The sequence below is a fragment of the Eptesicus fuscus genome, chromosome 8 (assembly GCF_027574615.1).
Source record: "Eptesicus fuscus isolate TK198812 chromosome 8, DD_ASM_mEF_20220401, whole genome shotgun sequence".
Taxonomy (NCBI): domain Eukaryota; kingdom Metazoa; phylum Chordata; class Mammalia; order Chiroptera; family Vespertilionidae; genus Eptesicus; species Eptesicus fuscus.
The window spans coordinates 103472902-103487978 of NC_072480.1; the positions used below are offsets into that span (position 1 = coordinate 103472902).

The window sequence follows — 15077 nt, forward strand, 5'->3', positions numbered from 1 at the left end:
CTGCACTGTGAGGTCGCTGGGCTTCGCTGCCCCGAGAGAGTTGTCCCTGGGAGAGAGGGCACTGGGGGCACCAAGAGACACAGGTTGGATTCCTGCCCACCTGGCCTCGCCGCCCACCTGGCCACACTGCCCACCTGGCCTCACCACCCAGCTGGACTCCCTGCCCACCTGGCCTCACCACCCACCTGGACTCACCACCCACCTGGACTCACCACCCACCTGGACTCCCTGCCCACCTGTACTCACCACCCACCTGGCCTCACCACCCACCTGGCCTCACCACCCACCTGGCCTCACCACCCACCTGGCCTCACCACCCAGCTGGACTCCCTGCCCACCTGGCCTCACCACCCACCTGGCCTCCCCGCCCACCAGGTTTTTACTTGTAAGAAACCCCATTACGGCTGGACCGAGTGGCACAGAGAGTGGGCCAGGGCAGGGCGGTGGTGGAAAGCTGGCCTGTGCACAGTTAGGATCGGGCCGGGAACACCAGCCTCCTGCGATGCACCTACAGTCCCAGAGGTAAAGCAGGAACCCTCCGCATTTAAAGCACAGCAAGCTGGCACATGACATCATCCGCCACATTTAGACTCCTCCGCCGTAGCCATGGCAACCCTCCCCTACAACATAGCTGAGTTGGTAATTTCACTCCAAATTAAATGAAAATAGGGCTAATCCTATTATTGGTCTTAACAATTTTCCAAGTAGCTTCTTCTCAGAGTGCCCTTGCTTGTATGTCCTGTCTTTTTAAAAATAGATTACTGGGAAATTGTGTGTGTGTGTGTGTGTGTGTGTGCGCGCACCCAGGCCACTGGCGGCCACCAGCATCCCCCGCTGTGACAGCCGCACGACCTGTGTGGAGTCGGCACAGCCTCCCACGCTGCCACCCGGTGCTCCTGCCGCTCAGGGCCGGGCACTTGGGCGACACACACCGTGTGGGCCCTGGGACCTGTCAGAGCCGTCACGCTAAGATCATGGAGAGACACTGTTGGAGAGAAGCCATGCCATGCATTCGTGTCTATCTGAAAAGGGCACCTCAAGGGGTCCTGTTTCCGTGGTAAATGTGCTCGCGCACGTGTCGAGTTATCACGGGACAGCTCCTCCTGTCGCCGCCACTGAAGAGTCACCGAAAGATGAGAGCTCCGTTCACAAGGGGCCCTGCAGCCACTCCTTCCAGCCAACATGTCACCCAGGCCCTCTGTCTTCCCCGTCCGCCCACGACGCAGCGTGTGGGGGAAACTCCCTGTGGGTTGGTGCCTCCCCTGTGGGGTCACGCGAGCAAGGCTGCAGGATGCAGCAGAAGCCCTGAGACCCAGCAGAGGGGACTTCCTGACGGCATGCCCCCCACCCTGGGCTGCCCTGCCAGGGGGGCGATGGGAGAGGGAAGACAGTGAATTTGGAGTCAGAGACCTTGAGGTTGAGCTATAGCTCCATCCTCTGCTCTCTCAGCTTCCTCATGAGCAACTACCCACTGGGCTTTGGTGCCAGACCAAGGGGACCATGTAAATCATCCCAAGAATATACATATGGCCCGGCCGGTGCGGCTCAGTGGTTGAGCGTCGACCTATGAACCTGGAGGTCACGGTTCCATTCCGGTCAGGGCACATGGCCGGGTTGTGGGCTTGATCCCCAGTGTGGGGCGTGCAGGAGGCAGCTGATCAATGATTCCCTCTCATCACTGACGCCTCTCTCCCTCCTTCTCCCTTCCTCCCTAAAATCAATAAAAATATATTAAAAATAAAGAATCTACACATGAACACAAAACGCGCTCTGATGACGGCTGTGGAGCGACCGCAGGGCAGCCAACAGGCCGGCCCGCCCATCAGAGCAGGAGGCACACAGGGTCCGGAACTGGCCCAACAACCGCCGCGTGTTTCCGGTTTGCCCCCAGATCCCCAGGCTCGGTGCCCTGGCAGCTCCCCAGGCAGACTGCAGAGAGGGGAGCCTGAACCCAGAACCTAGGAGCCCGGGGGCCTGTCCCGGCTGCTGTGCCCATATTCTCTCCATGACAACGACGCTATGGGCCCGACCTCTGCCGTGGACCCCACGGGGCATTTCAGCCAGAACCCGCCTTGCGCCCACTCATGGCCGTGCCGCACCCACTTCCTGGGTCTGCTAGTCACGCCCTCGGGGCCGTGTCGGGGGCAATACCACGAGCGACGCGAGGCAGCAGAGAAACCCGCAGGGACAGGACAGGAGGAAGGAGCAGGACCGCGTAAAAACACCTCTAACTCCCGCTCCCTCCGGCGCGTGGAAGGAGGGCGCCCTGCTTCTCAGGAGGAACGCGAGGTGCGGGCAGGACCGCGTGCCCCTTGCAGCTTGTGCCCAGTTTGATGGGCACCTGCTTCTCACCCGCCTGTCCTGGAGATTTCACTGTGGGTGTGGGCGCCGTACAGCTCTCCCTCATGTTGTTCCCAGCACTTTCCTGATCACGGATGCTCAGCCCGTGGTCCAACACATCACCCATTTCCCTCCCTCCCCAGCCGGACGTGTGCCCAGCAAGGGGGCCACCCGGTGCCATCACCCTGAGATTTCCTCATAACCAAGGCCTTCTCCCCACTAACCACATCGCTCTGAGGACCAGGCACCTGTGCTGTGCATCGCATGATGTCCTCAAACCAGAACCATGTGATGTTACCGCCGAGAGAGCGTGGCATCACGGAACCTCCACAGTGACTGACGGAGACCAGGCACCGGCAGGGGCAGATGGATTCATCTACACGGTCACGCGGGACGCCCTTTGCTGAGTAGACAGTCGAGTGGTTTGTCCAAGGTCAGAAGGTTTGTTTGCGGCAGAACCTGGAGGATTATCTCGGACATTCAGTTCTCAGCTCAGAATCCACTGACTGATGTGAGGCCCAGTGAGAGCCATGATAGCATCAGCACACTCTGAGGGTTCACGCTAAAGTCGTATCATGAAATCGATAGGCGGGCCAGCTGGCTCCATCCCCACTGTTCCTCACGACACAGAAGACGTGAGGCAAAGATGACAGAGGCCGCGGTCAGTTTCTCTTCACTGAAGTGACATTGAACATACGTGCAGCAAAACAAACGCAAGGCAATCATGTGTCCCTGAATGGGAGCCCTCTGCTTTGAGCCACGGGTCTCAGGAAAGAAAGTGAAATCCAATTTCAATAATTGGTTTAAAAAGGGCGGCTAATTGATGACATGCTTTAGGTTTGATGCCTTTGACCTTGAGTCTTCGTGTTGAAATGCAAATTAAATGCATAGGAATATTCGCACCACTCATTCCGCGTTCTCTCCCACCCGCGCACACAGCGCCCACCTCCCATGTGTTCTGCCTGAATTTGAATGTACATGTATCCGAGTTAGCTCTTACTTCAATGTCTGGACTAGATTTCTGGGGCCGTTGTTAAAAAGCTAAGGAATTAAATAATTAAAACAAAGGAAGCAGTTCAACCTACAAAGGACTTAAACCGAGACGCACTGCAGGCCTTCCAGCATCTGTTCTCTAACTTCTCCCTTTTCAACTGCACTCAGAGACCAGCTACCCTTTCTTGCAACCAACACCATGAACCTACATCCAGCGCCATCAACTGGGTGCAGGGACTCCGCGCCCGGCGCACCAGGGCCCGACTCTGCACCGTGTTGGATCCATGTGCACAGTTTTTCCGTGACCCCCACAGTGGTCACATGACTTGGTGCAGCATCTCCAGGGAGGAGTCAAGTGTGCATCCTGCAATCGTGTGCCTGCAGCCAGTAGGTCAGGGACAGGGCATGTCCACAGTCTAAGAATATCTGATCGATTTGAATCAGCTCTGGGTCAAGTCCCAAACTTACCTCGCTCGGCCGTCTTCTGCGTGACTTTCTGAGAGTCCAGAATGAGGACACAGTGAGTTCCAGTGACGCCCAGAGCCCAGAGACCTCCCAGTCCCCGATGCCACATCTTAGAAAGACATCTTAGAGACTTTGAAATCAGCCGCGATATAGGTGACGTTTTAGTAGCCCAAAGAGCAAGGCAGAGAAAGAACACATGTGCCCTCCCATGACCTCCAGAGACCTCCAATGACCTCCCACGACCTCCAGTGGCCTCCAATGACCTCCAACTGCCTCCAGCGACTTCCAAAGACCTCCAGCGACCACCAATGACCTCCAACCACTTTCATGACTTCCAACCACCTCCAATGACCTCCAATGACCTCCAATGACCTCCAACCACTTTCATGACTTCCAACCACCTCCAATGACCTCCAATGACCTCCAATGACCTCCAACCACCTCCAATGACCTCCAACCACCTCCAATGACCTCCAATGACCTCCAATGACCTCCATGACCTCCAACCACCACCAATGACCTCCAACCACCGCCAATGACCTCCTACCACCTCTAATGACCTCCAATGACCTCCAACCACTTCCAGTGACCTCCTACGACCTCTAATGGACTCCAGCGCAGCACCGCGGAAGCCCGATGTGGCAATGGGACGCCCCCTCCCGCACTCACCACACAGATGGCGCCTCCGTCCCGCTGATCTCCAGGAAGTCGTAGCCCTCCTCCAGCTGGAAGTCGGTGAAGACCAGCGCGATGGTGTCCCCGGGCTCGGCCAGGACGGTCCAGGTGCAGTCGGCGTTGTTCTCGTACTCGGACGGGAAGTGGGGGCTGGAGATGCTGCTGCTGGTGCCCCGGAGGGTCCCCCCGCAGGCTCCCTCGGCTGCAGGGACAGAGGAGGGAAGACGCTGTTCAGGGTGATCTCGGGCACCAGGGCGTCTGCAATGCCACGGGGTCAGTGACGGCGTTTCCTCACCAGCGACCGAGCCCCCTGCAGGTCTCTGCGGGCCGCGCATGCAGTGCTAAGGGAGGGGACAGGGTCTGGGGTCACATCGTTTTGCTAAGGAGCCGCCACCCTCGGAGAGGGAGCCATCGCGGAGACTGGGCTGCCGCCGCCGGCCACAGTCACAGGCAGGTGGACAGCGGTTCCCGGGATGCTCTCCGGTCCCGGAGGACGGAGATAAACAGTGCATTTCAGACTCGGGTGCTCCTGCCCTGTCCTTCGCGCTTCGACGCTCTGCTTGCAGAGGCCGTGCCTTTGGGGGCTCCGCCCACCTCTCCTCCTAGGGCGCTGGGAGGTGCCTGCGGTTCTGAGGTTCAGATAAGCTGACACCGTCAGATGGCATCACAGAGACACGGACGCATCAAACGTTTCCGAGGAGGAAACAGCTGCGTGGGACGTAAAAATGGGAACATCTTGGGGAAATGCCGAGCAAAGTCAATAAAGATGAAACACATAGAAGATGTAAATGATATAGTGCCAAGTGGTGGGAGGGAGGGAGGGAAGAAGGGAGAGAGGGTAGAGGGAGGGAGGGAGGGAGGGCAGGAGGGAGGGAGGAAGGAAAAGAAGAAAGGAAGAGAGGGAGGGAGGGAGGAGGGAGAGAGGGAGGGATGGAGGGAGGGACGGAGGATGGGAGGGAGTTCCCCACCCCTGACCTAAAGGCTCTGAGAATCCATCCAGGAGCCCCAGCCTCCACACCTCTGCCTGGAGCTCATTATAGCGCCAAGGTCCAGGGACCATGTGGCCATGGAGACACCCAGGACCTGGGGGATTCTCGCAGGTCTCATTGCCCCGCCCCTGCCAGGCATGTGCAGGAGCAAGGCTGTGTTTCCTGTGGACGCAGACTGTGGGAATCTGCTCACTACTGCCGAGATCTCCTCTGGAAAAGGAGGCGCTATTTCCTTTTGTGTTTTTGTTTGTGTTTTAATCTTCACCCAAGAATATTTTTCCCTTGATTTTCAGAGAGAGTGGAAGAGCGAGGGAAAGATAGAAACGTTGATGTGAGAGAAACATTGACTGGTTGCCTCCTGCATGAGCCTCTGACCAGGGCCTGGGCCAGGGAGGAACCTGTAACTGAGGTATGTGTCCTTGACCGGAATCGAACCCGGGACCCTTTGGTCCACAGGCCAACACTCTATCCACTGAGCCAAACCGGCCAGGGATGTTTTTCATGTTTTTATTGATTTCAGGGAGGAAGGGAGAGGGAAAGAGATAGAAACATCAATGATGAGAGAGAATCCCTTGGCTGCCTCCTGCACGCCCCCTACATTAACAGATGATCATTAACAGATGACTCTGAGATCCTGGCTTCTCACCTCTGACCTCTGACCTGTGGGGCCTGTAATTCTCCGTGAGGGAGGCTGCCCGTGCAGTGTGGGAAGTTCCACAGCATCCCCGCCTCTGCCCATTAACAGCCAAAAATACCCGCACGGCGTGCTGCCCGATGCCCCGGACCCTGCCATCCTCCCGGCACACGGTCCCGGCTGGGCACCGCTGACCTCGATGACGGTAACTAGGCAGTGCTTTCCCGGCTCCCGGGGTGGTTTACCCAGAGCCTTCGGGACAGGAGGCCTGGCCAGATGAACGTGCCAGCACTCCTCTTTCTCTGAGTCCAGGTTAATAATTTACTAGGTATTTGGCTTATGTAAATGTATTAAAACAGAGACGTACATGGCGTTTCCCCTTAAACAGCCTGTTTATGTTCAATAACTTAATCAAAGGGACGAGTTACTGCAGTAGCCTTTGGAAATGGTTTCGTTTTTGACAGACATTACACAATTCCCCATAAGAAGAAGCCCAGATAAATGAAGTTCATTAGGAAACAACTATTAAATTTTCTAAATTAAAATATTTTTATCTCCTTAGAAAAACCTAAAAATCAGTATAGGTATAATAGATTCATTGTGGTTGTTTTTATTTAATATACCTTTAATCCCATTTGTGTGGAAAGTGGATTTGATATATGTAACTCTTTTATAAGACAAACTAGAGGCCTGATGCACGAAATTGGTGCAAGAGTAGGCCCTCGCAGCCCCAGCTTCGTCTGGAAGTTCATCCAGATGGTTATTCTGCTGTTCGGCCGTTTGATCGACTTGCATATTACGTTTTTATTATTATAGATTATATTTTGAAATTCATAACTTTATAGTTTCTGAGATGTGTTTTCACCACCATGGCTTCACTCATTTTGTAAAAACTAATAATACCAAAATATACTAACATGTTTTTATTAAACATTTTATTCCAATTATTCATAAATATTGTACTAAAAACAAATGCTCTACTAAAAAAACACACAACACATGGGAGCTTATTAGCCAGAAGTAGGAAAATCAGAGCCACAGACCTTCAACAATCATTCCTTACACTGTTTACACACACACACACACACACACACACACACACACACAACACACACACACACACACACACAACACACCACACGGGCACCTAAAACTAACGAATATCCCTGCTTTCATCCTTCCTCCATGCTATGTCCACTTACATCAGCAACATTGATCTTTTAAAATTGAACTTGAATCTTAAAATTTTCTGTCCCAAACTGTTCAACTTCCCAGGTCACCCCTGAGACGGAAGTCAACGGTGGCCACGCCCTGAGGTATGCGCTGTGTGCGGACCCCTGCCTGCCTCCCCAGCGCCCCTGCCCCCCACCTCACTCTGTCCCCTTTCCTCCCTCCCCTGCTCTGTGGGGCCCCTGCCTCCGGGACCAGCGCCCCTGCCCCCCACCTCACTCTGTCCCCTCTCCCTCCCTCCCCTGCGCTGTGGGGCCCCTGCCTCCGGGACCAGTGCCCCTGCCCCCCACCTCACTCTGTCCCCCCCCTCCCTCCCCTGCTCTGTGGGGCCGCCTGCCTCCCCAGCGCCCCTGCCCCCCCACCTCACTCTGTCCCCTCCCCTCCCTCCCCTGCGCTGTGGGGCCCCTGCCTCCTGGACCAGTGCCTGTATGTTGCTGCCCCAGGGCCTTTGCCCTCCTCACGCTGCCCACGGCCTGCCTGCTGCCTTGGCGTCTGCGTAAGTCGTCCTCCTGGGCCACCTTCTCGGGCCCCAAGGACAAACAGGCGCCACTTTTCGTCACCGTCCCCTCACGTGGCTTTGCTCCTCAGCAGTTCATGACGTGCCAAGTCCCGGACCGTACCCTTCAGGGACTCGGCCGTGCGCGTGTGCCCTCCACCTGGAAGGCAGCCCGGACCCAGCACCTTTCCTCCCGTTTCGCTTTTCCTCTTTGGGTGGTGCCGGCAGCATTCCCGTAGTTACATCGCCTGCAACCAGCCTCTATGCCGCACCCTTAGTGTTCGAAGTGGGGTTTTAACAAAATACGTTTCTGGGCCTGTGCATGGCATCAAACTATACCATTTCTAAGGGAAGACGTCAGAAAGTAAGTCAACTGAGTCATGGAAACACAGAGGCATCTTCAAATACAAGGTTTAAAAAAGAATGTTCTAGAAACACTGCTGCAAGACGTGGAGCAATATGTCAGACAAAAGCTAACTGTGGAGAAAGAAGTTGGGTCCTTGTAGCAATCCCCAGGGGTTAGAGGGCCCCTGTGTGTGGCTTTGTTTGTTCCAACAAGTAGCTAAGCTGCCACCTGGGAATTTTCCTTTATATTCAGCAGAGCAGCAGGGAAATTTCTAGAAGAGATAAAGTCAGGCAGGCAGAGAAAGCAAAGTAATCAAAGGAAAACATTAAGAAAATGAGATTATGAGCCAGCTTCCTGGCACCCGGAAGAATTATTATTATTTTTTAAATATATTTTCATTGATTTCAGAGAGGAAGGGAGAGGGAAAGAGAGATAGAAACATCCATGATGAGAGAGAATCATGGGTCGGCTGCCTCCTGCATGCCCCCCACTGGGGATGGAGCCAGCAACCCTGGCATGTGCCCTGGCAGGAATCAAACCGGTGACCTCCCAGTTCCTGAGTCGATACTCAACCACTGAGCCACACAGGCTGAGCCTGGAAGAATTATTTCTAATTCCACAGTTAAGCATGTAAACTCAGAAATAACATATAAAAAGTAAAATGTATTAAAACAAATAAGTAACTATTAAAAATAAACCAATACTGGCTAATATTTAAATAATACAGTTATCCTATATAATAAAAGCCCAGCGACCCAATGGCAAAACGACCCGTCAACCAGTCGCTATGACACACACTGACCACCAGGGGGCAGAAGCTCAATGTAGGAGCTGCCCCCAGATGGTCAGTGTGCTCCCACAGTGGGAGGGCCGCTAGGCTGACCAGGATGAGCTGTGCTCCCACAGCGACTGATCCCTGCAGGCCACGCCCCCCCACCAGGGCACGAATCCATGCACAGGGGCTCTAGTATTAATATAATGTAAGCTCTTTTTAACCCATACATGTTAATAAGCAACTAAAATGTATCAAAACCATTACTTTTATATTAATTTTGCTATATGTTTTTATTTGAAAGCTGAAAAATTGGGGGGGCCTAATTAATGCTATTTAGAATCTCCCCCACCCCATATTTTTTACACATTATGCAGAAAGAAAGTGAAGTTAGGTCAAGCTGCCGTGCACCCATGAGAATTAGCACACAACAAATATTTTTCAACGAGATGATGAAGATCCGTACTGAGTCACTTCAGCGTTTTAAAAATTGTGCGCTTAGGCCTTCCGAGGGAAGGAGCTGGAGGTTGCCAAGTGGGTGGACTTTGGCTCTGACACCTGATTTCCCTCAGAGCAATTATTTCTTTAACTCGGTTTCCTATCCTGAGTTTTCACAAAATCTTGCATTTGGAGAAAAAGATTGTACAGCTAAAAAAGAGTGTGAAGGTCATCTTGTTAATCCAAGAAGATAAGGTTTTTAATAAAAGATGCGTTTGGACCCACTGATTCCTGTAAGTGGGGGAATATTTTAAATATCAGCGGAAATCGCGGCTCACCATTTCTCCCGAGGAACCTCAGAACTTTTAGAAGCTTTATTCTAAACTCTGAAAGTATCACAGGCCTCGCCTGGGTAGAAACGTTGCTAGGAATATAACTTGAGGGCATAATACAAAATTCAGAATAAAACATTATTTAGAGACACCCTTTGCACATTTATCATAAGGAAAAATGAAACCAACTAAATGTTTAATAAGCTGTAAATCATTAAAGTATGATGTGTCTGAATCACACAACCACCCCAGGGCTTCCACATGGCTTCAGTAGCTTCCTGTGTGAGTGTGTTAACCCTACCCCACGGAGGGTGGACAACAGATGCAGTCTCTCCGCAGGGTTAACGACTGTATGGGAAGGTGCCCAGGGAAGAAACACACACAAGCACACACACAGACACGCATGCACACACACAGACACACATGCACACACACAGACACACATGCGCACACACAGACACGCATGCACACACACAGACACACATGCACACACACAGACACACACTCATCACATTCCTTTTCTAACCGGGGAGGTATTGTCTAAACGCGCCGACCCCCCCGAGGCTGCGTGGAATAGCGGAGTCGGTGAAAACCCAGAAGCCAGACTGTCTGGGTTTGAACGAGTCACCCTCTGGTGTAACCAGCTTCCGGCGCCTTCTTGCGCCTCAGTTGGCTTCTCTGTAACTGGCGAGAATGAAGGTATTGATGCCTAGGGTTGGTGTGAGGTGAATTGATACGGGCAGAGCCCTTAGAACTAGGCAGGCAAATGGTATGTGATCAAAACAGCTATTACTGTTTCCAACCACTTGGCATGCAGTGATCACGCAATGATAGCTTATTGAATAAATTATTGATGCGCATTTTTCATCACAGGGTTTAAAGGTTTTGCCGCTTCGGGTAAGACTCTCCTTCCTGGGTCTAAACAGTGTTTGCACCAGGAGCGGGCGCTGCTCCGAGGGAGGAGAGGGTGGCAAAGAGCCGGGGTGGGGTCAGGCTGCCACTCCTCCAGGGGCTGGGCTCAGAGGGGCCCCGAGACATGGGCCACCCCCTCCCTCACCCCCCGCCATCTCCATGGCTGCTCCTCTGGTGGGCTCACCACCACGCGTGTGCCGAGACCATGGGGCGTTTACACTCTCCCCGCTTTCTGAAGTCTCTGTGAGAAGCACTGGTCCCCTGGGTCTCCCGCATTCCTGAGGTCGCCCCCCCGACCCCCTCAAACATCGCACATCTCAGGTGTCGACCCCTCCCGCTCCTGAGCTCCTGAAACCCTCCACGAGGTCCCCGACACTCAAGGGCAACCACGAGCAGCACGTCCCACATCACAACCACGTCCGCGGTGTCCCCTGCCCTTTCCCCGTGGAAGCCCCGTGTCTCCTGAAGAGGGGAGCCAGGAGTCCTCCCAAGCGGTCAACATTCTGCTTCCATCGCCCAGGGGCCCGGTCCTGGAGCTGGACCACACGCCCAGGCACCCACTTCCCGGGCGTTTGTTCTTTCTCCCTCAACCCTCCCAGCCGGTCCCCTCTGCTCCTCACTCACCCCTTCCTCCCGGAGACGGCCTGCCAGCTAACGCCGAGGCCGCCTGCTCGCAGCCCTTTCTCCGTTTTGCCAGGATTTGCATGAACTTGTTCACCCCTCACAGACACAGAGTTAGACCCCCTGCCCGCAAACTCTGAGTATTACTATGAATTTTGAATCTGGGGCAGAGAAGTATAAACAAGGTACGTTAGGTGCATACACACCCCACACAGGGACCTCCACTACATAAACTGCTGCCCGCCCTGGCCGGTGTGGCTCAGTGGATGGAGCGTCAGCCTGCGGACTGAAGGGTCCCAGGTTGAATGTACCTTGGTTGCGGGCACATCCCCAGTAGGGGGTGTGCAGGAGGCAGCTGATCAATGTTTCTCTCTCATGGATGTTTCTAGATCTCCATCCCTCTCCCTTCCTCTCCATAAAAAATCAATAAAATATATATTTTTTAAGATAAAGTGCTGCCCAATGATGACTCTCTCTCATCACTGATGTTTCTCTCTCTCTCTCCCTCTTTCTTCCTCTCTGAAATCCATAACAACATATATAAAACCCAGATATTGATGAAACCAGGCCCGTCCTACAGTCTCCAACAGCCAGGCTGTGCTGGCCTGCGAGCGAGCAGGGTCCCTCGGGGCCCCCCACTGTGCACTTGGGCTGCCTGCTCCTCTGGGGTGACCTTGTCAGCATTCGTCATGAGTACTGGGTGTCAGCCCCTTCCCAATGTGCCACTGGTGAATGCCCTCCCATTCAGAGGGCTGTCTTTTCCCGGTGCTGATGTTTCCTTTGCTGTGCAAACACTTGTGAGTTTGATGCAGTCCCATTTGTTTATTCTGTCTCCCTTGCCCGAGGAGACAGATCGGAACAAACACTGCGACGAGAAGTGTCCGAGATTTTACCGCCTATGTTTCCTTCCAGGAACTTCTTACATGCACGACGTTAACCGTTCTGAGTGCGCTCTTGTGTGTGGTGTGAAGAGGTGGGGAGCGGGGCAACACCCTGTACGGTACCAGATTGCCTAACCACCATGCCGTGCCCTGAAACTAAGACAGAATAATATACTGAATGTTAGCCGTGCCAAAACCGGTTTGGCTCAGTGGATAGAGCGTCAGCCTGTGGACTCAAGGGTCCCAGGTTCGATTCCGGTCAAGGGCATGTACCTTGGTTGCGGGCACATCTCCAGTGGGGGGTGTGCAAGAGGCAGCTGATCGATGTTTCTCTCTCATCGATGTTTCTAACTCTCTATCCCTCTCTCTTCCTCTCTGTAAAAAATCAATAAAATATATTTAAAAAAAAAACAAACAAACAAACAAACAAAAAAACCTGAATGTCAGCCGTAATTGAAAAGCAAAGTATTAAAAAGTCAGACATGGACTTGAGCCTTAATTCACAGACGTCTGGAACGTGTAAATGCTCATATAGTGGTTCTTCACCTGAGAAATGAGCGTCAATGTTTGTTACTTCAGTGGCCCTGTGAGAACCAGAGATGTGGTTTAAGAAAGCAGTTGGCGCCTTCCCAGGCCTTCGCTGACCAATGTTAGCGATGCTTTCATTTTTGAAAACGTCAGGTGAGCTGTTCTTAGTAAAGCCCAAGGCCACCAATCAAAGCCGCTTTCCCCAGGGCTCCTGGTCAGTGACATGAACGTCACACACGGGGCCAAGCGTCTCGGGCTCACGACAGTGCCTCTCCCCTCACGGCCAGTCCTGCGATGGCCCTTGAGGGACGCGGCTTCACTCTGAGTGCTGAAGAGCCCTTACATTTAATTCTTGGGGCTATCTGTCATTTTTAATGAGAAAAATATGAAGAAGGATGTATTTCCCAGCCAGCGTGGCTCAGTGGTTGAGTGTCAACCTGTGAACCAGGAGGTCAGGGTTCAATCCCTGGTCAGGGCACATGCCCAGGTGGCAGGCTCACTTCCTAGTGCGGGGCATGCAGGAGGCAGCCAATCCATGATGCTCTCTCATCATTGATGTTTCTCTCTCTCTCCCTCTCTCCCTTCCTCTCTGAAATCAACAAAAATACATATCTTTTTAAAAGGAAAGACCACATGGCTGTGGACATAAAGGTGTGTATTAAAGCTCAGAAAATGCAACCTGGAGAGGTGGTGAACGGTGCAGAGGTTGAGAGGGTCTGAGAAGGAGGAGGAAGGCAGATCCGGGGATTTAGGGACCATCGCTAACTGTGTTACTGACTTTACCCCCCGTTTCTTAGGTAACGGAACGTGACTTTGGGGAACAGAACGGATGACCTGGGAAGGGCCAGCAGGCGAGTCCTCTGTCATCGGCGGGAAACTGACCCGGCCATCCCCGGACCCTTCCCTGGCGCAGGGGACCCACCTCTGCAGAACGGGGCCGGGAAGTCCCAGGCGGCGCCGCTCCCGGGGCTGACGATGCAGGTGAGCGTCGCGTGGCCCTCCAGGACGTAGCCGGCCAGGCAGCTGTACCGGATCTTGTCTCCGATGTTGAATCTGGATCCGTGCAGCACCCCTTTCAGGATGTCGCCGGGGTTCCCGCACGTGTGGCTGGGCAGCACTGGGGGAGGAGAGAGGAAAGGACAGGTGAAGGACGGCCTTGGACTCAGCGTGCCCCCCCCCGGAGGTGTGACAGGGAGCACATCCACCGTCTCTCCCGGCCTGAACGTGGACAGAGAAACGCATCCGTGTGTCCTACCCGCCACCCAGTGCTTCTGTAAAGACGGCTTCAGTTAAAATTTTAGACTGCGCTGTGTTTGGAGGGAAGACAGGGTCCGCCCTAGTCTTTTCTGATCGCGAGGTTCTACCCTCTCCTACAGGCAGCCATCGGAGAGCGCCTGGGACTCGGGTTTCTGACAAAGCGATTAGCACACATGAATATTCATGCCAAGGTACTGTGTGACCAGCACGGCCTGGTACACACCACTCATCGATGCTCAATCAATGTCTGAGGGACAAGCAACTTAAAACATGAAAGATCATCCGTTAACCTATCGGATTTTAATAAAACTGTTCCATTATTTTGTGCGAGCCCGCTGTTAGGGTCCACGAGCACGCGTGGACGCCGTGTCCGACCCGCCACAAAGGGGAAGCTGTGGGCTTTCACGACGCAAGGGCTGCGCTCGCTGCCAGCCGGTGGCGTCCGGCGCTGTGCCTTCCTGCCCGGCTCCCTCTGTGCGTACACGGTCCTCTGCCTCCCTCCGCGGCCCTGACCCTCCGCGAGGGGAAGCCATCGCGCCCAGAGATCATCGCCAACCTCACCCGTGCCCCGTGCGCTGACCAGACAGTGTCTGCCCTCCCGCTGTGAAGCCGGCCTGTCGGCCCTCAGTCCCCGGCCCGCCCGTAGCACGCAATCAGCCAAGGGCCCCACCGTTCCAAAAGGAACGGTTTCCAATAAAAGTATTGCTAAGTGAGTGACATGACATTGTTGTATCTTCTTGTAAAGCATTATTGATTGATTTTGGGGAGAGAGGGAGAGGGCGAGGAACACTGATCCGCTGTCCCCGTGCGTATGCCTTCGCCGGTCGCTCCTGGTACGCGCCCTGACGGAGCGTGAACCTCAGGTCTGGCCTGTGGAGAGGACGCTCTAACCACCTGAGCTCCCGGCCGGGGCCGTTCTTTCATATCCATGCCCAGGGGTCTGTGCTGCAGGGCCAGAGCACAGGCTGGCAGGTAGCTATAACAGAGTGACATTTTTAGTTTTGTTCTTTTATACGTTAAGAAATAGATCTTGTTCACTGAATGAAAGGGAATGTCAGTATTTCTGAAATTATTTTATTATAACATTAAATATGAACAAAGTAAGCTGTGTAGAAACACTAAGGAAAAAATACTACCTTTTAAATACTTAATATAATTGGTATGTTTA

General features: G+C 53.6%; 1 protein-coding gene across 1 annotated transcript in view; it reads right to left on the reverse strand.

Moving 5' to 3' along the window:
- The window catches only part of CSMD1 (CUB and Sushi multiple domains 1), a 694425-nt gene that overhangs the window by 425291 nt on the left and 254057 nt on the right, over nucleotides 1–15077 (reverse strand). Inside the window, exons 4-5 of the mRNA XM_054719948.1 lie at nucleotides 13575–13769; nucleotides 4468–4675 (exon numbers count right to left, since the gene is read on the reverse strand). Coding sequence (XP_054575923.1) covers nucleotides 4468–4675; nucleotides 13575–13769 — 403 coding nt within the window. The remainder of the gene's footprint in view (nucleotides 1–4467; nucleotides 4676–13574; nucleotides 13770–15077) is intronic.